Source organism: Centroberyx affinis, unplaced genomic scaffold (assembly GCF_046629955.1).
Source record: "Centroberyx affinis isolate AG114_WGS23_722 - 3 ecotype Tasmania unplaced genomic scaffold, CSIRO-AGI_Caff_v1 ptg004175l_1, whole genome shotgun sequence".
Taxonomy (NCBI): domain Eukaryota; kingdom Metazoa; phylum Chordata; class Actinopteri; order Beryciformes; family Berycidae; genus Centroberyx; species Centroberyx affinis.
This window is the reverse complement of record NW_027281931.1, coordinates 25,892-48,923: the sequence shown is the minus strand read 5'-3', so window position 1 is coordinate 48,923 and position 23,032 is coordinate 25,892. Positions and strand designations below refer to the sequence as shown.

General features: G+C 41.7%; 1 protein-coding gene across 4 annotated transcripts in view; it reads right to left on the bottom strand.

The window, feature by feature from the left end:
- pip4k2aa (phosphatidylinositol-5-phosphate 4-kinase, type II, alpha a) overlaps window positions 1-23,032 on the bottom strand; it is a 38,027-nt gene that overhangs the window by 5,616 nt on the left and 9,379 nt on the right. Inside the window, exons 1-9 of one of the 4 annotated variants that reach the window (XM_071542739.1) lie at window positions 17,266-17,305; window positions 14,634-14,731; window positions 14,344-14,440; window positions 11,883-12,035; window positions 10,898-11,044; window positions 10,143-10,181; window positions 1,406-1,519; window positions 749-989; window positions 125-228 (exon numbers count right to left, since the gene is read on the bottom strand). In XM_071542739.1, the coding sequence (XP_071398840.1) occupies window positions 125-228; window positions 749-989; window positions 1,406-1,519; window positions 10,143-10,181; window positions 10,898-11,044; window positions 11,883-12,035; window positions 14,344-14,440; window positions 14,634-14,698 (960 nt within the window). In that variant the 5' untranslated portion in view covers window positions 14,699-14,731; window positions 17,266-17,305. Of the gene's footprint in view, window positions 1-124; window positions 229-748; window positions 990-1,405; window positions 1,520-10,142; window positions 10,182-10,897; window positions 11,045-11,882; window positions 12,036-14,343; window positions 14,441-14,633; window positions 14,732-17,265; window positions 17,306-23,032 lie in introns of those variants that run through there. The other 3 variants (XM_071542736.1, XM_071542737.1, XM_071542738.1) reach the window with 3 other exon arrangements.

Genomic DNA, 23,032 nt, shown 5'->3' with positions numbered 1-23,032 from the left:
CAAATTGGAGTCCAAGTCCGAGTAATCATTTGGGACTCGAGTCTAGGACTCCAGTACTACAACACTGTACAGAGGTATTTAGGAAGTCCAACACATTGTAAAACTCCTGCACACAGCTCCATACCCCATGTTTGACAGTCTTGGCGGCGTGGGCAGCCTTCTTCTTGGCATCATAATGCTGCAGGATGTCTATGACGGCCATGAAGTAAACCTCCTTCCTGGGAGCGCCTGGAGGTTTAAACCAATGCACACTGCATGAAAATCTCTATCTGCACAATACCTGCAGTCAACATCTGGTATATATGCGACACAAGGGAATACACAAGAGCAACTGAACAGTAACAATGAACATTAACATTCTACAGAGCGTATTTCACCAGCACCTGATCTGGGAAAAAAACAGTAACGTGAGACGAATTTCACAGCAGCATTCAAGACTGCAATCTTGGATGAGAGCATGATCCCCAGTAGGGGGAGCTCTCAGTATCTTTTTAACTTTCCATAATGCAAGTTAAAACATTGGCATAAAACAATGTATTTTTCACAAACAACAAACCGGCCGCAATTATGCCATTGCCATAACATTTTTACTTAAATTATGAAAAATATCTACAATTGAAACAACAGCTTTACTCATTAAGTGTGTGATACACCTACTTTTCATGGACATTGTGTTCCTGCATTTTGCCAGAACAGGACACCACCATAGAAATTGACGATAGAAAAAGACATGCTGTTTGCCACTCACTATCGTTGCTTTTGATAGCGTAGACGTCAATGGTGGGATCAAACTCTCCAGGTGACAGAGGCTTGGTGCTGTCCAGGGTGTTGCTGGGACTGTCAGGGGGCGTCCCGATGCCCCCGCCATCGCTCTCGCCCTCCTCCTCGCCCTCGTTGTCCTCGCTCTCCACCTCCTCCTGCTCAGCCCGCTCCACGTCATGGATCCCCACCAGCAGACTGTAGTCCATCAGCTTCAGCTGGGCCAGGAACTGAGTGCAAGGGGAGAGGAGGATGGTAAGAGAGGAGAGGAGGCATGGGGAGGGGAGGATGAGGAGGACGGAGAGGAGTGGGAAGAGAAGAGAGAGGGGAAAGGAGGGTTGAAAGGGTGGGGCCAGAGGAAGTGGAAGGATTAATGCAGGGAGAAGGGGAGTGAGGGGAGAGCTTTTCAAGAAACATTCCCACAAGATTCCCTAGATCTAAATATTTTTAAATCTCTCTACATATACCATTTGTTGGATCCACAGCTACTGACAGCACCGTGAGTGCATACATTTTTAAAATGGGAGGCTCCATTGGGAGTCAAACCTCTAATATTGGTGATGTCATGTTAGTGTCATACTCTACCCACTGACCTAACAGAAGGCCAACATTTTCACCTATCACATTCTTATTATCACATTCTTACCTCCACATCTTTCCTGAGCTTCTCCAGGAACATCTTCTTGTTCTCATCATCGATATAGATCTTCTGCCCATCATTGATGAAGTCATTGTCCTTGTAGGTGGGCAGCTCCTTGGCCTGCCCATTAGTAGTGGAGATTAGCGACCAGATAAACAACAATGTAATGGTCAAAACCAGAAGACTTAACTGTTCAAACCTGTGGCATGGTAGGCTGCAGACCTGGGCAAAAATGTAGTTCTTTATATGTGACAATTCATGTGCTTAAATCAACTTTCAGCAATTTCCTTTATGGGAAATGAGAAAGTATTCATCAATATCAAATCATCCAATCATATTACAAATAATATCACATTATAAATTAATAAGCATGCAAGCATTTATTTTGAATCTATGGGATTCACTGAGTTTGAACCCTTCAAAAATATATTTGAAAATGGTTTCAAATATTGCAGATATGGGGACAGCGGTAAAGAAAGTTACTAAAAAGTAGTAACATCAGCATCAGTGTTCTTCATGCTTTTTCCCCTGAATATTTAACACATTTACAATCTAATATTTAAAATATATATTTTTTTCATTTTATTGCCCAGGACTAGTAGATAGCATACAGACGTCTCTTTAGCCACTAACAGAACCAAGGGGTATTTCAAAAAGCATGATGAGATCAGATTCAAATCTTACAAATTATCCACAACATCAACAATGATGTCTGAATATTTATTTCACCCATAGGTATCTGGCAGACTAGGTAATCCTGCATGTTGAAACACCCCACAGGCCAGAAATGAGGCTCTGAACCAGTGGTTTGTTAGACAAGCCTGTCTCTGCTTCAGCCAAATACCACATCCAGTACTGGTACAAGGAGCAAGCTAACAAAGCAGAGGTAGACTGTCCAAACCAAGGCTCACCTCTCTTTAAGCTGAACATTTTGATTGTTGAATGCATGCTGCATGCTCGCATTAGGGTACAGATTCACCTGATGCATCATTTTCAAGTTTCCATCTTTTCCCTAATTGTTTATGATGGAAAGTATTCACTTTTAGCACAGCATCAAACATCGGGCACTGAGCAGGAGTTCAAAGTAGGCATCTTTTTAAATGCATCTGGTGGATCTATACGCTTTGACTCATAAAGAAGAGGACGTTCAACTGAAGGCCATGAAATGTCCTCGTTAACACTGAGCTGGACTCCAAAAAGCATCAATTCTTATCTGTCTGTTGCCATATCAGTATGTCACTGAGACAAAAGATCCTAACACAAGTCTTAATGCTAAGATGCTTTTGGGAAACCAGATCATGGTTGTTTGCATTAACCAGACATTACACCGTTGTACAGCCAGATTATCTTTGTGATAGATTCCCCCTGCATTCAGCCTAGAAGCAGAATGAAGGATTTTCCTATTGAAGTTTCTTGCTACTGGGATTAATGTTCTTCTAAACCAGGTTGCTGCAATACTGCCAACAGCCTGTGGGGGGCAGATGTGTTATGTGAAGAAGGACGGGGCTTAATACTAAGGAAATAGAGAGCAGGAAATGAGGTAACGGGGCAGCAGCAGCTTAGCTACTACAGTGTTTCTATGGCAGCGGGAGAAGAGCAGCAACACATAACAGCGCTCTGTAGCACTAGAATGAGCCCAAACTACACACACTGACACACATACATACACATACAGAATACACACTTTCACACAGACAGACACAGGGATATAAAACACAAAGATAGGACCGTTGAGCACATATATATACAGACATAGACCTCCAATTTGCTGTAAATATGAGATGTGCAACTTGCTAGACTGAATGTGGATGAGACATAAAAGTAAATGGGAATGCAACGCAAGACTGACCGCAGAGTGAACTCAACCTAAAGGCATTTTACAGACCTATCAGCTGAACCGACACCCTATTTACGTCTTCCTGACTCTTACATTCATCCATCTTCCTATGCATCCATTCCCATCTGCCTTTTTCCATGCCATACATTCTCAGTCTTTCTACCCGTTCATTCAATCTTACATTTTCTTTCAGTCAGGCATAGGATTCTATCAGTTGGCCTGTCATTGATTTTCTCTGTTACACTGATTGCATTGAAATGTGTCTTGATTCCTGAGCAGTGCACTAAATTGAGGTAGGTAGAAAAACAGAGAGAGAGAAAAAAGAGGCAGGAAGAAAGAGTGGGGCAGAGATGAGCCTTGTGAAGCTGCTGTGTGACAGATGCATTTCCCCAGGAGCATCAAAAAGTGCATCTCATGTCTTGTCCGTCTCCAGTCGGCTGGTGGAAAATAGATCTTGGATTTTGACAACCTATGTCGACGTCTTTGCTGTCTCAGGAGGAGAATGCTACGGCTCTCCTTAGGACTGGTGATGCTGGAACTGGGGCATTTCTATACCATTATACCCATATTATATGCCACTTAAAGTTAGGAACTGTATATCTGCTGAGTGAAACTTTCACAAGAAGGTGCAACATCAGTGTTACGGTGTTTGGAAAGAAAGAGTCCTAATTGCAATGCATCATAGCAGAATTTCTCCTGAACCATGAAACACAGTCAGTCTGTTAATACCTTATTTAAGTGGAAAGTAAATGGCTTTTCTCAATGGGTTGTCTAATGTCATAAAATACTTACTTAAAATACTAATGGAAAATATATATTTTTTGGAATAGCATTCAAACATTTTAATGAATTGATAAGTGTTTAATTCAACTTGTTAGGCACTTCAACATGCACGGGATAATGAATCGAGCACTTCACGTGTTTATTGAGACATTTGACACTTTCAACAAATACCACTTTTCCTGTGTGATCTGGTTTCGCATACTAGTTCACTCAGCTTCTTTCCGCCATGGTGGCTTTACCAATTAGTTTCATTTCAGCCCGTCAATACTGAATCTGGGTCAGCCACAGGTATATAGCCTGCGTGTGTTGTAAGTGCAGAATTAACTGTTTGGGTGCACTGTATTGCTCTGGGGTGTTTCCATACTTGCAAGAGATTCAAACACAGAAAAGAGTGAAAGAGTGTATGTTGCCAGGGTATAAATGTGAGGCTTGGGTGTGTCAAAATATGATGCTAAGGATAATGTCTGTGTGTGTGTGTGAAGTCCAGATAAAGAGGATGTGCCATGGACCTGGATCACATTAACTGTGATAAATTGTATGGGTTGTACCTTGAAGGTTTTGTCAAATGTTCTCCACTTTAATGACCATTAATGACCTTTAATGAACTATTGGCAAGTCAACACTAGCAGGATTGTATCTGAAAACCTTAAGGCTGTCACACACCACATATAATTTTTTTTTGGACATGATGAGCAATATCTCTCAAAACAGGAAACACAGTGAGATCCCTGGTGAAAAAATATATTTTAATGTTTCCTGGCAACAAGAAGTCATCATGTAATCAGTGAAGCCTTGTTGCCCATCAGCGCTCCATTGTCCAAAAAATTTTAGTGTATGGCATCATTTAAATTACAGACATACTCACCTAAAGATGATTAACAATCCTGGCTTACTGCTCATAAAACAAGGAATGCTGAATTTTTCATAAGGTTTAGTAAATTATAAGATACTAACTTATAAGGTACTTATAAGATACTAACCTTTTAGTCACACTGCCTTTGGGCCGGAGTCCCTGTGCTTTCAGCCCAAAGGAAAACAACAACTGACTCATCTCTCAGCCTCGCTTTTAACCGTTTGTCCTTAAGCAAACTTGTTGGGCTTGTTGACTGCCAAATAAATATTGTATGACAAAACAAAGTGTGTTGCTACAGTGGAGCACAGGACATAAAGCCAGGCAACCTAGTTTACTCACATCTACACTCCAATGCTTTTAAGAGACAGGTCCGCTGCACCTTAGGCTACACTGAGTCTTGCTTGACTCTCCAGTAACTGTCCAATCCAGGTTTATGGTGGTGTGTGGTCCCTTTCATTTATTTATTTATTTATTTATTATTACCCCTGTCCTGATCAATGCATCTCCACCAGTCCACTGGTCCAGAAGTTCATCATGACAAAGAGCCTTGGGGCTCAATACATTTTCTGGAATAAATGTGTTAGAGCTGTTCAGTATAAGGAATCCATTTCTAGTAAATGATTTTAGACCAACACCCATTAAAAAGTGACAGCAAGTAAGCTAAGGTCTTTTCTTTATCGGTGTGTCCCTAATGCACAACATTATCAGATTTTGTTAGTGCAACTCAGAACGATTTGTTAGTGGGACTCTACTACTTCAATTGTGTTCAGCTGTGGTAACTTGCCTTTGATAGGAATGACAAAATAAACTAAGCAAAGAAGTTCTGACTGACCTTTCCAACAATGCAAAAGTAATGTACTCTTCTCATCTCTGGTTTTCTTCCTGACCACTCAGTTTGTCCTTGCCATTTGTCTCGTCACCTGACTCCTCAACTGCTTGCTCTCCAACGATTCAGATACATGATGCTGCTGTTGAGCGACTGGTGGGAACAAAAATGTCTGGCAAAACTAAAATTGGACTGGCTGATAGAAGAACGAAGGACAACTGCTGATGGGATGAAGAGTGTGCGAAATGTGGCTTTTCAATCACAGTGTCAGCTTGGAGAAGACGAGAGAGAAAAAAAACAAAAACGCTCCGCTGTACAAATAATAATAAAAATAAGAAGAAGATTGGTTTAATAGATCATGCCTGGTATATGAGCCCTGGTTCTCTTACATCTCTTACGTGTTTCATGGCGCAGTAAAAGCGCGTGGCAATCCGCAGTGTTTGCAGCCTTTGCTGAACGTTACCAGATTTGGGCCGCGGGGGCACATCCTCTGGCGGGCGCGGCTGCTAGAAAGGGGGGAGCGAGGGAGGGGCGGTGGGGGGTGGAGGAGAGGAGAGAAGAAGGGAGAGAGGAAGGGAGGAAGGAAGTAGGAAGTAAAGGCAAAGTGTTTAAGAAAAATACAGTACACAATTTTTTCAGATTGGCTGAGGGCTGGAAAGGGCATCAGCGAGAATAAGAAGAGTATTCTAGTGGTTTACTCCAGGTGGGACAAGATGGTCGTATCTCAACGGACTGAGACGCTGTTATTTTCACTTGTCAATGGGGTGTTGGCTTCCGCCTTAAAAATATTTCTAAATCTAAAAATTTAAGACTGTGTTTTGTGTATATGTGACTGTAGTCTGCCTACACTGGTATTTTCTCTATCGTGTGAGGTTCCTGGCATCAAAGCCTGGCAGAGAAAGCAAGCAGACTGGCAGAGGTCCTCTGAGGAGGCTAGGAGCTGGGACTACGCGGAGCAGGGGTACTACTGTAAACTAATTTGCATTCTATGAACCTGTATTCAACTACACTTACATGTCAAGTACATTAATAGCTCTCAAAGCTTAAAAAAGTGGGAGTAGTGGGTACTAAACTAATATCAGGGCAGTTCGCACACAGTCATACCGCCACATTAAAGCCATGTACCCCCACCGGAGAGGCCAGCTGGTGCTGGCGTGAAGAGCGAGAGGAGAGTAAACAAAAACAACAAACAACAGTAGCAGAGAGCTACTGAGCCAAAACCTGGTACAGACACAGGTGGTACTCCACAAAGCAAGGACCGCTAGCTATTTACTAACATACGAACTCTGCATTTTCCAGGTCACACAAACAAATACTGTAGTAGTGTGAATCACCTACACCAGGGGTTCTCAACATGGGGTCCGGGGACCACCAGGGGTCCTTCAGTGGGTTCCAGGGGGTCCGCAGCAAATTTATGAATTTTTAAACTTCACCATTATTTAATTTACAATAAGTTAAGGCACTTAGAGAATGTAGAAGAATGACTGTTTTGATCATAGTTTCTCTGTTATCTCTCTACAATACAGATAGTCATGGAGTTCTGGACAAAATCATATCTAACAATAAAAATATTCTCAGATTTGAGTTTGAGAGACAAAATCTCATCAAACGGGGGTCTGTGGCCCTAATGTGGACTAAATTAGGGTCCTTGATATGAAAAAGGTTGAGAATCACTGACCTATACCACAGTTTGTTAAACTGTGGGTCAGGGCCCTAAATGGGTCATGGACTGTTTTTTTGGTGGGTAATCACATGACAAAAGAACTAGTATGATTTAATGGGCCTGGGTGAGACCAAATTTATTAAATTTGGGTTCTGGTTATGAAAATTTAAGAAAAAATGAGCCAGCAAACCCTCTGACAACCCATGTGCTTTATGAAATGCTGCACGTAGAGCGAATCACAGAGCCAACTTCTGGTATGTGCTAGCCGCACCCGAAGACAGCGGCTACAAGAACCCCAAACTATGTTTTATGTAAAAAGAAAAATACATGTCACATGTGAGTAGAACATGACATGTCCACAGCATGCAATGAGGTTGGTGTCCATACACATCGGAATGTGTTAGAAGTAATGTCTTCAGAAGAGATGCAGAAAAAGATTATGTACCATGCAGACGCATGCATGAAAGGGAGTCGGTCATGCAGTCAGGAGAGAACCCTGCCGTGCTTGTTGTTTGTGTGTGTGAAGCAGTTTTAACACACACCGTACCTTGAGAACAAAACACACACTTTTCCTCTTCCATATGGCATGGAGTACCCTCTTCTGTTCATTCTCATTTGGAAGCACAGTGTGTGAGAGATCCCACAAACCTAGCTCTGAGTCAGAATGTCATATTAGACTTAAATACACTACAGAAGAATTATGTGAAAAGGCAACACATTCATTCACAATCATTAACAGCTTGAATCATAGGCAGTGGATAACTGCATGCTAATTTAGGCATCTCGGTATGTGTGTGTGTATAAAGGTATTGTTGCATGTGGGGAAGCCAGCATGTCACTTGCCAGTTTCTCGTCTTTGATCTCTGAGCTCTAGCTGTGTCTCTAAGATTGTGTCTTAGATGTGTGTGTGTTGTTGTGAGTTGTGTGTGTACATGTGAATGTATGTGTGCACACATGTCTATGCACTGTATTACACACATGCACTATATTCTACATTTAAGTAAAAGCAGTGTGAGGCCTGGCCATCAGTGGCAGTTACTGTGTAATGTTCTTGATCACTAGCTTCAGTTCTTTCTATAAAAGGCATAAAACAACCACAGAAATCACCACAGCAACCATGGTTAGAGTGAGTTAAGAGTCAGTGGTAGTTAGAGTAGGAAACTAACATCTTCATTCACTAGCCGCAGTGACTGGTGGATTCAATACATTCACATGTCAGCTTGGCAAAGTTTATCCCGTTTCTAGTTAATCTCCATTGTTAGTCTGTAAATAGTGTTTCACACACGGCTGACTTGCAGACAGACAGAGGTCACACTAGGCTCGTGCGTGTGTTAAACCCTCAGCTGTTTTGTTTTTCCACTCAACTCTCTATTTTAACCCCAATAATGTTTCATTTCTCCTTCCATTTAGGCTATATTTAGTTTGGGGATTCCCTGAAGTCTTCATGCCCCACTGATTGACGCCCCTAGATTAAGCCTCAGTGGAAAGTTCAGACCCTTCAGGGTCAAACCATGGCACTGCTCATATAGAAGGACTATATTCATGGTCGGTCAAACATTCACACATGGACACGTGGACACACACACACAAAATCACCTTGGACAAGTGATTCAGCCCTTTTCCATACTGCTGAGCTGACAGGCCAGACAGACAGTGTTTCAAAGTCAGAGTGTTCAGGGATGCTGTCTGCAGCTTCCATCACTGACCACAACCAAGGCCTTGTATCTACAAAAGAGATGTTGCTTCACTGAGGAACTGTTGTGAGCCTCCAGTGACTTCTTGGTCCTTGTTCCTATGTTATATTTGCCAAAACTCTTCTTTAGGGTGGATTTTTTTGTCAGGTGAAATATTCTGTTAATTACATTCTAACAGGAAGCACAGCAAACTCTCGCCTCAGCGATTTCAATGATGTAGCTAACTCTTTTTAGACAGATGGCTCTGGCCAAGACATTCAATGACACTCAACGGCCAAAGACTCAAAACAGCCTGTCTCTCGCAGCAAACTGCGACACTGGATGCATTTCCAGCAATATCATACACACAAAATCTCTTGCTCACACATACACACACCCCACACTGTCAGACATACATCCTTCCTGGTATGTGGAAAACACACCATACACAGGACTACTCGAAATCAAGTGACAACATTGGATAAAAAAAAAAAAAAACTCTAAGACACACACCCACACACTTTAACCCTCAATCTCTCACACACAGACAGCAAGCAGGGGAAGTGATGGGACTGCAGAAGCGGGGATAGGGGGAATGAAGCAAACTAAAGACACACAAACAGCGTGCAGGGGCTGGAGAGGGACGGGGAGATGAGGTAGGTGCTAACCGAAGAAGATGGATATCTGCCATTGTCATCCCCACCCAAAGGCAAACAAAAACAGACACCAAAGTTGTGTTAGTCGGGCCATTTGGGTGATGACAGTAGGCTTGCAATTGTCAGAAGCTGTGTTGGTTATTGAAACCAGTGGAAACACAGTTCGTTCTCTCTCATTCGCTCATCCTCCACATGGCTTTCAATGGACATGGAGTGGCTCCTGGTTCATTCAGAATCATTAACTAATCGTCAGTAGATGCTTATCAGTGTTTAGTTTGCTTGAAAGACACCAGACTGAAATGAGAGGTTTAGTGTATGTGTGTGTGAGAGTTGTGTTTGTTTAAGTTTGAAGTCGAGGTTAAGAGGTCCTGACGAAAGTCCTGACGACTGTGCCGAAGTTTCAAGGTGTGCGTGTGTGAGTATGTAATCCGGGTTATGACAGGTGACTGTACCTTCTCCTTGTCGCTGGCCTCTCTTGCCACAGTGGAACCCTAGAGCAAAGAGGGGAAAGAAAATTACTCTCCAATACTCAAGTGTCACTACTGGCACTGGGAGGCCTCGTCTTATTCCACTCCAACTTCCTTATCTCGCCTCTTTCCTTCCATCCTTTGTCACCTGATACCACAGCTTCCATCTGCAGCCACTTTCTGGCATCCATTTTGTGTCCCTCTTTGTATGCTTGATTAGCTTTATTTAGGGATAAATTGTACTGCTGTGGACATCAGTCAGTTAGCCTAAGTCCTTGTTTATACATGTGAACACTGGATGTTGTTAGTGTAACTTTTTCCACATCATTCAGTTGAGAGGAATGCACAAATAACTGACCTGATCAGTCTGCCTCCTTTTAATTAGGAAGGGGCAGGGCAGGAAACTCATTATTTTTGTCACCAGCCACACTGACACAAAATTTATTTTATCAACCGAACAGGTTTTTAGAATTAAATAAGACATAAAAATGATGGTTGGTTACTTGCCACAGTGCATGGTACAGTGGCCAAACCAATCAGAGCGAAAAATGTCTTCAATCCAATAAATCACTATATGAAAAAAGAGAGGCAATAGTGCTTCAACAGGGGGCGCTGTAGTGCAACTATGGATTAGGTTTAAATCATTTTTCACGCTTATTCTGCTTTCCCTTCCTTATCATCTCTCCTTTCCTTGCTTCCATTTGTTTCCTTCCTCCCTTCATCCCCACTTGCCCTCCTACCTTGAGGTCGTATTTTTTGTAGACAGAAAGGCGGTGGGAGAAGACGTTGCGCGTGACGATCATGTAGGTCTCATCTCCATCCACCGTGAGGCGGTACATCCCCAGAAACTGAGGCAGCAGCGTGTTGCCATGGCACTCCACGATGAACTACGGAACGAGAGCAACAAATATCAATTTATTGTCCCTTCGTAATGAGAGAGGATGCTTATTGCCTTGTGTGTGTGTTAGAGGGGGAGAGAGAATGTGAGAAAGGGAGAAAGAAATTTCTGTAAACACAGTATGACCACTTTGTGACTCACTATTGCTGTGAAATCAACTGTTACATGATTCATAAATAGACAGGACGAGCTAACGGTTCTAACCAACCGGTACAACAGTACCGCTGTACAATCCTGTGAATTTACCCTCCACTTTTTGAAATATCCACCAATCCAAAACCGATCACTTCAGTAGAAGTTATATGACATAATTAATGTTGACCCTACACGATCCTGCACAAAGTTGTGGAGAGTGCTTGACTTCCTCCCTTAACATGTCTCGTCAAATCCAACCCCATCCTGTTTCTGTCATAGTGAATGAATGAAAGAGCATATTGTGCTTGTGTGTGTGTGTGTAGTAAGCCTGTGTGTCAGTTTGTGATGGAGACAGGGAAACAGAGAACAGAGGAATATGTAAATTGTGCATGTGTGTTTATATTGGAGGCCCATACTGTGTGAGAGCTCCTAAAGAGAAAGAGAAATGGAAGAGGGGAGAGGGATTCAGAGAGTGTGAAGCCCACTGTTTCCTCTAACACTGAATAGTGAAGGTGGGCTACTTTGCCTTGAAATGCTTACACTCCACCAAAAAGAATATCTTAAGTGGTGGCTTCAAAGGAGGGTTTTAGTCCCATAAAGGTATAAATGCTGGAAAACACTGGTGCAGCCTATATTATGCACGGGTCAAAGCTTGAATCTATATGTATTCTGGAAAAAGAAGCTGTGATTACCTGGTGGTACTTCTTGAGGATGTTATGCATCTCGGCCACATCCTCGCTGCTGATGGTCTTGATGACGTAGCGTTTGTCGTAGGAGGTGTGGAAGCGGGCCCCGCTCCGTCCCTGGGCCTCGCTGTTCAAGGGAGCGCTGCGTGTCAGAGAGTTCTGCAAACAGACAGAGCAGAAACAGAAAGGAAGAGTACTTATCATGGTTTATACTCTGTGATAGGGTTATCAGTTTGTCTTTTTGACATCGCTTGCACAGACCAAGATGATCTACTTATGTATGTTGTCTATTGATGCTTCTGATGTCTATTATGTTTGATGTACATCATTTTGAGTTGTATTCCAATGTCTGTTTTGCGTCTCAGGTAGGTCCAAAACAATTTTCCAACCAATCTAAACAATAAAGTTCTATACCGTTCTACATTTTCCACCTAAAATATCATTGTTTCTGTGTTACTTTTTTGAGTGTTCCAACTGGACTCACCAAACACAAACACACAGTACATTTTTAAACAACTTGATTTAGAACATGGAGGTCAGTTTGGGATGAGGACGTTGAGTGTTTGTTATGGAGCATTCAGGCCGTATTTCAGGCTGTCAGTGGTTACAGCTTTCCACAGAGACATAAGCTGCATCAGGTTTGTTTTAACATATGACTGTATTTCTTTCTGGAGAAGAGTATTAATTCATATTTAACAAGTTGAGCAGAAGTACTTCCTGAATAAATGTGAATTAAAACTGTGCTTTCCCTGATAAATTTGTCTTTGCCTCCCTCATAGACATTAGCTAAAGAGGTCACAGAAAAGACACAATAAAAGGAGAGATTTCAGAAAGGTATTTCTTAAATTATGGGTCAGGACCCCAAATGGTCTGTTTCTTTTGGGTCCCCATAACCATAACCAAAGTAGTAGTATGTTTTAATAGTCAGGGGTGAAACAAATTTTCTCAGTTTGGGTCAAACTGCTGAAAAAGCCCCCGTTTCAACATATTTCAGTGAAGCCTAAAATACAGCATGCCTGCATGTAGCCTCTTGCTTTCTGACCACCTCACCTCCAACCCTCCTTAAGCACACCAAGAGGGTCTGACCCTGCTGCCAGACACACACACACACACACACACACACACACACACACACACACACACACACACAAACAGCTGCTGCCCAGAAGTTTGAGCACAAAAGTAACATGATCCAACACGCCTGGTCCAACACCTCATTCCCCAAAAATTCTTGGTGTCCTCTGCCCTCAGTTCCACTCTCCCCTCTTAAACTCCTTGCATCTATGGCTCGTATCCCAAAGTGAGAACCAAACTTATATGTTAAAGGGATAGCTAAACAGCATGTCTTTCTTCCTGGGTTCAGACCTAACATAGGCTGTGGTCCTACTTCAGAAGGTCCCTACTAATAATACTAAAAGCCCAACCTATAGCTAGAGTCCCAGTGTAACACTGAAATGATTTGTGTCCCATTGTTGAAAATGTTTAAGAGGCCCTTTGGCCGAAGCTTTCATAGATGGAAAGCTTTAAAAGTGATATCCTAAAATTTTTGGTTTTAGTTAGTAATTTTTCCCACCAGGCATTTATCACAATGTAGGGAAAAGGTTAATCTGTTTATACTTCAGTTCACCCATCAAAAAAACCTTTAATTTAATGTTGCTAGCATTTCTCATTAAAACCAATGGTTACTGTTAGCTGTCATCCAATGAGCTAGCTTACAGCTGGCGGTGCCCATTTACTGTAATGAGGGATACTGCCAATACAACGAGGAATAATGCCAACAGGCCAGTTTTGGAGCAAGGACAAATACTGAAACTTGGAGGACAAATTAAGAAACTTTTTTTGCCCACAACGAGAAAAATAGGAGTTTAACACTGAGAATGTCAAGGAATTCCACTGTGCTGGCCAGCGTCTTAACACCCCCCACTGCCCACTCACTGCAGCCAGCCGAAACCCTAATGTAAACATGTGAGAAGGACAGCTGCACTGAGCTGGGACACACTGACCTCCACACACTGCCAACTCACTGCCTGCCCTGGGAATGGGGATTTACTAGGAAAGAGAGGAAAATAAAGAAAGAGAAGGAGTGGGCTGAAACAAAAGAGGGAAAGGAAAGAGCACCGTGGAGCAACAGTTTACTAGTAGACCTGGGGCAGTTTTTCCCCCCACATAGTTAGCAGTGTTTATTTCAATGTGCTTGGAGCACCAGATGGATGGGTTTACCAGATAATGAAAATTCAGATATAGTTGGGTAAGTTGTCAGTCACAGAAAAGTATAATATACTGACTGTCAAATCCTGTGATTGTTTAACATTGCTGGCACTATAACTTGTAATGTAGCAAATCGCACCAATCTGGTACTACAAGGAGGATAAAATAAACACTAGCTTTATATGCAAATGCTTTTTGACCCAGGTGTGGCGCTATGCTGCTCAGTTTGTCTCTCATTTGTGAATGTATCTGTTCTTACCTGGAAGTCCTGATCGTCAATGCCAAACCTCTCTCGGAGGTTTCGGAACACCAGAGGGCAGTACTCCTTGAACTTGAAATGGCTTGGCATGTTCTCCCTGTACACACACATACACACACACACACACACAGGTCAGTGAGAACACTTCACATAGCTTAAGAGATGCTGTAGGTCCTAGAGAATATTCAAGGTAATTATGTGGATAAAATATATTTTCCTGTAACATATCTTTGTTTTGTTAACTGCAATGACTGGTTATGCAACACATGAGGGGGGAAATAGGAACCTACTTGTTGAAGAGGTGGTTGTCCACTTTAATCTTGGAATAGGCCTTGAAGTCATCTGGCATGAGCATGATGGGAATCTGAACATGGCTTAGCTCATTTATCTGAACAGACAGAGACACAACAGAGAAGGAGAGATCAGGGATGTGACATGAAACGCAAAGCAGTCAAAAAGCAGGTGATTAAACTCTTATTTCCCCATTAGAAATGGCTGGGAGTTATGAGTCCAAAAACCCTGAAATCCCGCGTAAAAAAAAGAAAAATTACATCCCTCCCTGAGAGATAGACAGAGAAGGATATAGACAAGACCTAGACAAATACCACTAATCAAATGCAGGAAACATAACCTGGTCTAGTGGGATAACCACTGGAGGATTACCTGTAAACACAGAGGCAGAGCTTAAAGTGGAAAGAACACGGGGCACTGATTTTATTTGGACTATTTCTGTTGCTCAAAATATTTAGGATTCAGAATATTTACTAAAACGTGTTGCTGTAGCAGCTCAACAATGTCAACACAGGACTTCTGGAGATATTTATTGTTTCACACTTCACCACACATAACCTTTTCCACTGCGCAATATAATCTCACCCAATAAAGTCCATCTTTCCATACAGACTGATACAAAGGTCAACGTGCCATTCACACAACTGTTACATCCTACGTCTGAATAGACAATCAATGCAAAAGAAAACACATCTAACAAAAGAATAATTTAATTTCAACACACACCCTCAAGTTTTCTGTGAGCACACTGCGTCATATCCACGTGCATTTTGTTCTGGTATTGGTACAAGTATGTGACAGGTAGCCAGGGTGCCAGTCAGTATGTGCTGCACTTCGCTGTAGCCAACAGACTATTGTGCTCTACATTTTTTCAGCAGTGAACAACTGCACAAACAGTTTAGATTTGAGCTATGAGACATACAGCAACAGTAGCTGTGCAGCTCTGTGGTTTCAGTCACTTCCATATGTCCACAACCAGCTCTTGGATGGGATTGTGCGTAGCCCTATCCAAATTAAAGCGTAGTTATATCATCCTATAATAATGGTGAAAGTGAAATGGGACATCCTAGTGGCTCAGTGGGAACCTATGCACTCATGACTTCATGACTTTTGCCGGAGAGCATCCAATCTCTCACATCTTTTATATCACTTTTCCCCTGTAAACTCTCTCATAAAACAGAATAAACTGTTTAAAGATACAAAACGAAACATACAGGCAAGTATAAGGCAACCCAAGGGTGAACTCACACCATAAGATGTTTTTCATCAAAGTGGCCATCGCAGACTAGTGTTCCTTAAATAGCTCCGACAAAACTGTCGAGAAAAACTCAAGCATGGGATATTCACCACTTCAGTGTTCACCTCTTACTCTCTTCTCACATAAAATGTATGGGATGATAAGCGCAGTGTGAGGCAGCCATCAGACAAAGAACCATTTAAGTCTGTTTTGAGTTTTCAAACTGGTTATGTTTTAAAAATCTCATATTAAGACTGCATATTTGAGATTTGACAATCCTTGTTAAATAAACTAGAGGTTGTGCACTTTCAGATGATTTACAACATTAACATTTACCGTACATTTGCAGTTGTGATTGCTATCCAAGAAAAATTCAAAATTAAATGAATGCTGCAATTAACCTTCCATTGAATAAACAGCGAGGCTTCAAACCCATAAGGTACAGGCTTTATTACATTGCAGGAGTTTCCATTTGGCTGGCCATGCATCACACTGCTGTAACACGTAGATATGACATTTGTTATAGTGACTCAAGCACAGCTTGATACACACATGATCCATGATTGTGTGTGTGTGTGTGTGTGATGCCAGGTGCTGGCAGGTTGCTTGAATCTATTAATAGCCACTCTTTAGGATAGCAGCCACACTGGTAATAAGTCTTTTGAATAAACCCAAATATTCAATCCTTCATTCAACATTAATCACAAAAAAAATAAAAATAATAAGTTAGTGTGTTCCTCTACAGTACAGCCCCAAATGTGCTTTTAGCTTTAAATTCCTCACAGCTAATACAGACAAGCGGTGGTATCGTATCACAATTCCAGCAGCTGCTTTAGAAGAGGTAGCCAATATTTTAGCCATTGGGGATTGACTGAGGCCCTGTAATGCTGCAGGAACCTCACAGCAGATGGTGCAGAGTATGGCCTCAGCATGACTGACTGACTGACTGATGAAAGCATCTGGCACACTTTGGAGGGTAAAGAAAAGACAGTATTTCTCACTTAAACACGTACACGATTTTTACACTTGTGATTCTGTTCAGGAATACCAACAAAATGCATGTTGAAGAGGGCTGACTATCTATCCTGGCTTTTGCTATCCGGTGATTGTGATTGACTGGTTGATCTTAAAAGAATACCTAGTTAATCCCACAGCCTATCAAATTATATAATACAATATAATAACTGGGCAAAATGTTGTGGGTTGATCTGAGTGTCTTCCCACAGCTCAGTCCCTGTATTTAGCGCTAGGAGAGTGATATAAACAATAACACAGGGTTTGACAATGAGGATTGCCCAACGGCCCGTAAAACATTGATTTGGGTGAGTTGACTGTCCAGTCAGGGGTCCAATAGTGCAGGTGCCCAAAATGTTTCTGGTCTCACTATCTCTCACCCAACAATAAGCATGTTGTTTTTGCCTCTCTGCTTTTCCACTGGCCCACTCTACTCTGTTTCTTCTCAGATTAGACGCCACTTTAGAGCGGGGGGGCGTTTCACAAAGCAAGATTAGAAAGTTAGACAGATAAATATCCTATATCCTGGTGATACTGATTTGAATCTGTAACACAAAACTTACTTATTAGGTTTAGGAATATGATTCAGTCGTGCATGTTCATTATTGCTAATAATAAACAACATTTCATAAGATAGAAGAAGATATTTTATAACACTTTTTAAAGTTATCTGGCTAACCTGCTAATCCTGCTTTGTGAAATACTCCAAGGTCAGAGAGTAGTGAACATGCTGGCAGGTACTTCAAATTAATTTTTTTTCTTCCCCCCATTGTGGAAGCGACAAGTTTCCTCAGGTTAAAAATGATGAATCAATCCTGTACTGCTAGTACCGTTTGTTGGCAATTTCCAAGTAGGCCTAAAGAGAGCTGGCATCGAAATTGCAGCAGAAATACACTCAGGACAATAGCTGGAAGCACCTAGCTGGTACCAGACTCATGAATGTACCCTCTGGTTTTTGTTTTGTTTGGTCAATGTTACAGCTAGTTACATATACAGAAAAGCCTCTTATCAGTTAGTTTTGAGGGCTCATGCATGAATACAATAAGTGCAACAGGTAGAACTCTGACATATAGGCTCGACCAGGCAAGTGAAAAGAAAAAATCTGAACACTGCAGCAGATTGGCCAATGAGGTGCAACCATCATTGAACACTACTCCCACTGCCTTAAGCAATATGCCAATATGCACTATCTGAGCATAGTAGTGTTTCAGGAGCAAAGCTGTTTACTTTGGGCACAGCTCTTTCATGTTGTATTTTTAAGGGGTGAGAACTACAATTCAAAATGGAAATCCCTCCATCTTAAATCCCCTCAAGGATTATTGTAAGCTTTCTTTAAGCACAGAAAGAGAGAGAGAGTAGAAAGAACATGAAAACATAACTAAACTAGAAGGGCACTCGGAGAGCGCAGACCTCTGCCAAGGTTCGTGCTATTATTGCTTGTTCGTGAGTCGGATCTGGATCCGCTCTAAAATTTAATGGGTTCTTCCTTGGCCCATGCTACACCCTTCCACGAAGTTTCATGAAAATCGGGCCAGTAGTTTTTTCGTAATCCTGCTAACAGACAAACAGACAAACAAATGGCACCGAAAACATAACCTCCTTGGTGGAGGTAATTAGTGCACATCATTAACAGAAGACATAGAGAGAAACAGCATTAAAGAATGTAAGAGAGAGAAGACCTTAAGATAAAGACAGAGGATAAGATGTCTGAAAAAGAAAGCATATGGGAAAGAATTTAAGAGAGAACACATAAGAAAAAGAAAGCATAAGAAAAAGATAAGAAAGCACATATGGGAAAGAGAGCATTAGAGAGAGAGCAGAGGATTCAAGTCCCCAGATGCCATATCCGTGCATGTCTCAGTGCCCTGGTGTGACAGGCACCGACGTCACAGTGATGCTATGGCGCAGATGCATTATGGGTACTCGGTGAGGAGACGTCACCTATCCAACAAAGCTCTATTTCACACAGAGGCGGAGGAAGAGACAATGCCTCATGTTACCACACGCGCGCACACACTTTTGTGAGGACACTAGACTGTACAAACACAATAAATGTTAATGCAAATTGCATATATAAAAAAAATATTTGCATGCATACACATACACAAACACACACTGAGGTGGAACTGGGTCTGTTAGATGAGGGGAAGGATAACCGTTCTCTGGAGCAGGCCCAGAAAACAATTTCCATCAGTTTGAAGGTTACATCATTGCTTAGACAGGAGAGCAGGCCAGATAAAACCACCACCTGTCACCAGTTTCTACACTGCTACCGTTTTAGCGGAAATGTTCCTACAATTATCTTCATGCTCTCTAGAAAACTGAACAAAAAGGGCACATGTGCAACTTGAGACTCTAAGTCAAGATGAACATATTCAATAATTTTCACAAATCATGCTTGTGAAGTTCTCTCCCCTGTAATTTTTGGGCTGGGCGGTAGGCACAGCACCAAACATTACTCTGATGTTAAACCTTTTGAAGTGAGCCTGCCTGGAGGCGTGGCTCGTCTAGTAGAAAGTCCCAGCAATCAGGGACACCTAGTCTTATTTTTTTTTACTTCAGGAGGCACATGTGCTCCCTGGGAAAAAAAAGCCACCTTGGTCCCATCCCTGAAAGAAAAAAAAAAACCTCCCTGGGGAATTGAGATCCAGACTGGCAAGTTGCCACAGCACCAGCCAGACATAGTCGTACAGGGGGGTGACAGACTACCATCAACTACCACCCACCACCCTCGGCCCCCAAAGGGATTTTTGCTCTTTCCTCCTAATTACGCCTACACACAGCATCGCTTTATTTACCTGCACTTCACTGCTCTGGTTCTCATCGGCTGGTGTCTTTTTGGTTGGGTCCTATTTGTGAGATGCATCCCACACACAATCTCTCTCTTATAATGGAGAGATGCAGAGATGCAACCATCAAGGATTGATATTCACTGTAAATATATTTTCCAAGATGTTTGCTGTGAGCTTAAGGCTTTCCAAGAGGGATGGGGTAAAAAACAAAACAAAAAACAAGCAGTAAATAAAGCGCTAAAAAAATAGGAACCTTCACTCGAGATGAATGGGAGTTGGGTCCAAAACTTCAAACCCTAGAAAAGAAAACCGGTAAATGATCTCAGAGACAGTGAATTAGCAGAAGCTGCACTCTACGCTGCGCAGTAAATTCACAGTGTAAGTTTCCTATTCAAAGTGAAGTCCTTCTGTTTTATCTGCTAAGCTATCATGTTATCATTCCGGTCTTAAGTATTGTAGAGTATCTCTCGTGTTTTGTTTTAATCTGACGCCTCCAACGTCAATGTCAGCCTTTATCTCCCTGCAGCTATCAGACTTGCAGCCAAGTTTCACACCACCACTTCCTGTTTGTCTCCATGGTGATGAAGGCTGGTTTTCCGGCCCAGAGTGAAGCAAGCGTGCGCTGTTGCTCCGTTGGACAGGAAGTTGGTGTAGTCAGCATGCTCAGTCAGCAGCATGGCATAACGTTATCTCTCTGAACGATGACAGATAGATGAGTCACTCTTAGCTGATGACAGTTCATTGATAGTGTTGTCAGCAGAAAGGTTGTTACACCTTTCACTCCTGATAAAAGGTGAACAAAATTCCGATTTAAGAACCCATTGGATTGAGTTATTTCTATGGGATAGGATAGCCTAATCATAATTTGTGAGCACAAAGAAATCTCTCCCAAAGCCAGAAACGAAGGAAGCAAGACTAATCAGTTATGCCATCAGGATGTGTAGCCTGGAGCGGTGCATTTCACAATGAACAGGAAAACTATTCAGGGTACAACTATGACAGTCATCTTTTTAATCCTTTTTTAATTCCTGATAACTAAGTTACTGACCTGCAAGATATACTGTATAGAGAACGTGCCACTGATAACATCTAAAAAGTCATTGTAGTGAAGTGGCAATTCCATTCCTCTTGAAAAAGGCCAACTGAAATTGTCACGTCTTCATCAGTTACTGGTCGTATATCACACATACTTAAATTTCTCATTGCGCAAGCCAGAATCCTATGATGTCACAGCACAGTCACATGCATAAGCAAATAGCGTCAGTCATCAACCAACTGTTGGCTAAACTTGCTTGCAGCTGGCATTTGATCTATTTTAACATCCTCTCACATTAGCGCACACCAGCCACACACAGGACACATTAGCACCAACAGTCAAACCAAATGCTGGCATGGTCGTGGACATGGTATTTGGTCTAATTTTGTCAACAAACAAACAACCATTGCTTAGAGATTTAATTTTTGAATCTACCAGCTGCTGTGGCAGGTGAAAGTAGATGGATATCATGTATCACTCTGTTTCAGTCAGTCAGGCAGCTTACTGGGTCTGTTACATAAAATTCAATCATTAGAATCATGTTTTCATGCTGTGTCCTCGGGTTTTACTATAGCACCTAAGATAAAAACTAAAGCTTAAGCGATAACCAAATCACCGTGCTACTGCCTGATGCCAACATGACGTGCTGATTGCTGGCTGTAGCAGCAATGGTGCTCCAGCAAAGATGGGACAAAATGCAAAGCTAGTAGGTTATTGTTGATGTAAGGTCACAAAAAAGATTGGACTTCCAGTGACTGGTTACTACAGTTGCCTAACTTTTCTGGAGTCTGGCTTTGACTACGCTAAATTGTGTGGATCTTTTGTACAATACACTCTTTTTTAAGCCAATTAAATTCTTAGGTCGCCCACCCATTCTAACATTCCCAAATCCCACCTTCGGATCCTCATCCAGCCTTTGATAAAACACTGTACAGAGTATTGATTCATTGCCATGTTGAGGCCAGACACGTTTTATTACAGTAGGTAAGATAAGATTAAGATCCTTGGCTAATTGTGCCCATCCTTCTCACCCTGTTTACATGATATTACAGTGTAAGTGGCTCTAATTAAGGTGTAATCAAGACTGACTGGACTCGCAATTAATCAATATATCTAATTTGACCACATTAAGCCAAATTACACACAATTTTCCTCACATTACAGAGAGAAGACAGGATTTTGCAGTCTGTCAAAAACGCGCTATTACACTCAATGTGATCTATGGTGTGGTATTTGTATAAAGTAATATCAGAATCAGCAGACTTGCACTTCTATAGATGAAAAGGGAATGGTTTAAAGAAACAAACAAGCCAAACAAAGCACTATGAGTCTACATCACGCATGTGTCTGGTATACTCTCTGACCATAAGGACCTACGCATGCCTTTTAATAACGAACAGGTGATATTCACAAGACCATAGTGCTAATAATATATAGATACAGCATATATCTGTATGACCTATTTGTAGATTTTACTGCCCCATAGTGAGCTTCAAAGGTCACATAGCATAACTGCAGTAGATTGTATCGAGTCTGGACTTGACCTTTCTCTAGCTACTTAACAAAGCAATTACATAATTACCTGACCCGTTATAAATCTCAGACCCATTCATTGCAGGATGTCAACTGAACAATCTCTGTAAGAAGAAAAATACAGCTAACCTTAGGAGCCGGCTTACTAACTGTTAATATAACTCTTATCAAGTCTTTCTATGAGGTAAGCTACATACACAGTAGAAGAATGGCAACTGGGTGTGGGATTCAGGGTTTCATACTGAGATGAGGAACACAAAATAACAGGGAAAAAGGAAATCTTCCATTAGAAGTGAACAGGATTATGTCCAATAAACCTGAAATCCTGAGGAAAAAACAAAAAACAACAACAACACATCCCTGCATTAGGCATGACGGTTTCTATGCTTGGGTGGCAGTTTGAAGGAGGAAGGAAGGATGGTGGCTCATCTCTTAGTAGCAGAAATTTTGAAAGATATGTCTTTTGCTGAATACAGCATCTAAGAGACAAATTTGAAGGACAGCACTAATTTACAAGCTCAATATCAACTTGTTAAACCACTGGATGCAATCACTACAGGAAACAATCTTTCATCCACCTGCCAGTGTTGGAATGATTCCAAACTTCACCAGCCACTTTCAGAATGTTTCTTGTTTATTTATTTTTTTCATAAAATACGACCTCCGAACAATGGCTGGTCACCTGTCAAAGTGGCTGATAGAGTAGACTATCCAACGAGCATTCAAAATTTACCATGTCGCTCCTGCAATTAGTTTCCAGCTTGGATATAGCCTAAATCTCGATAA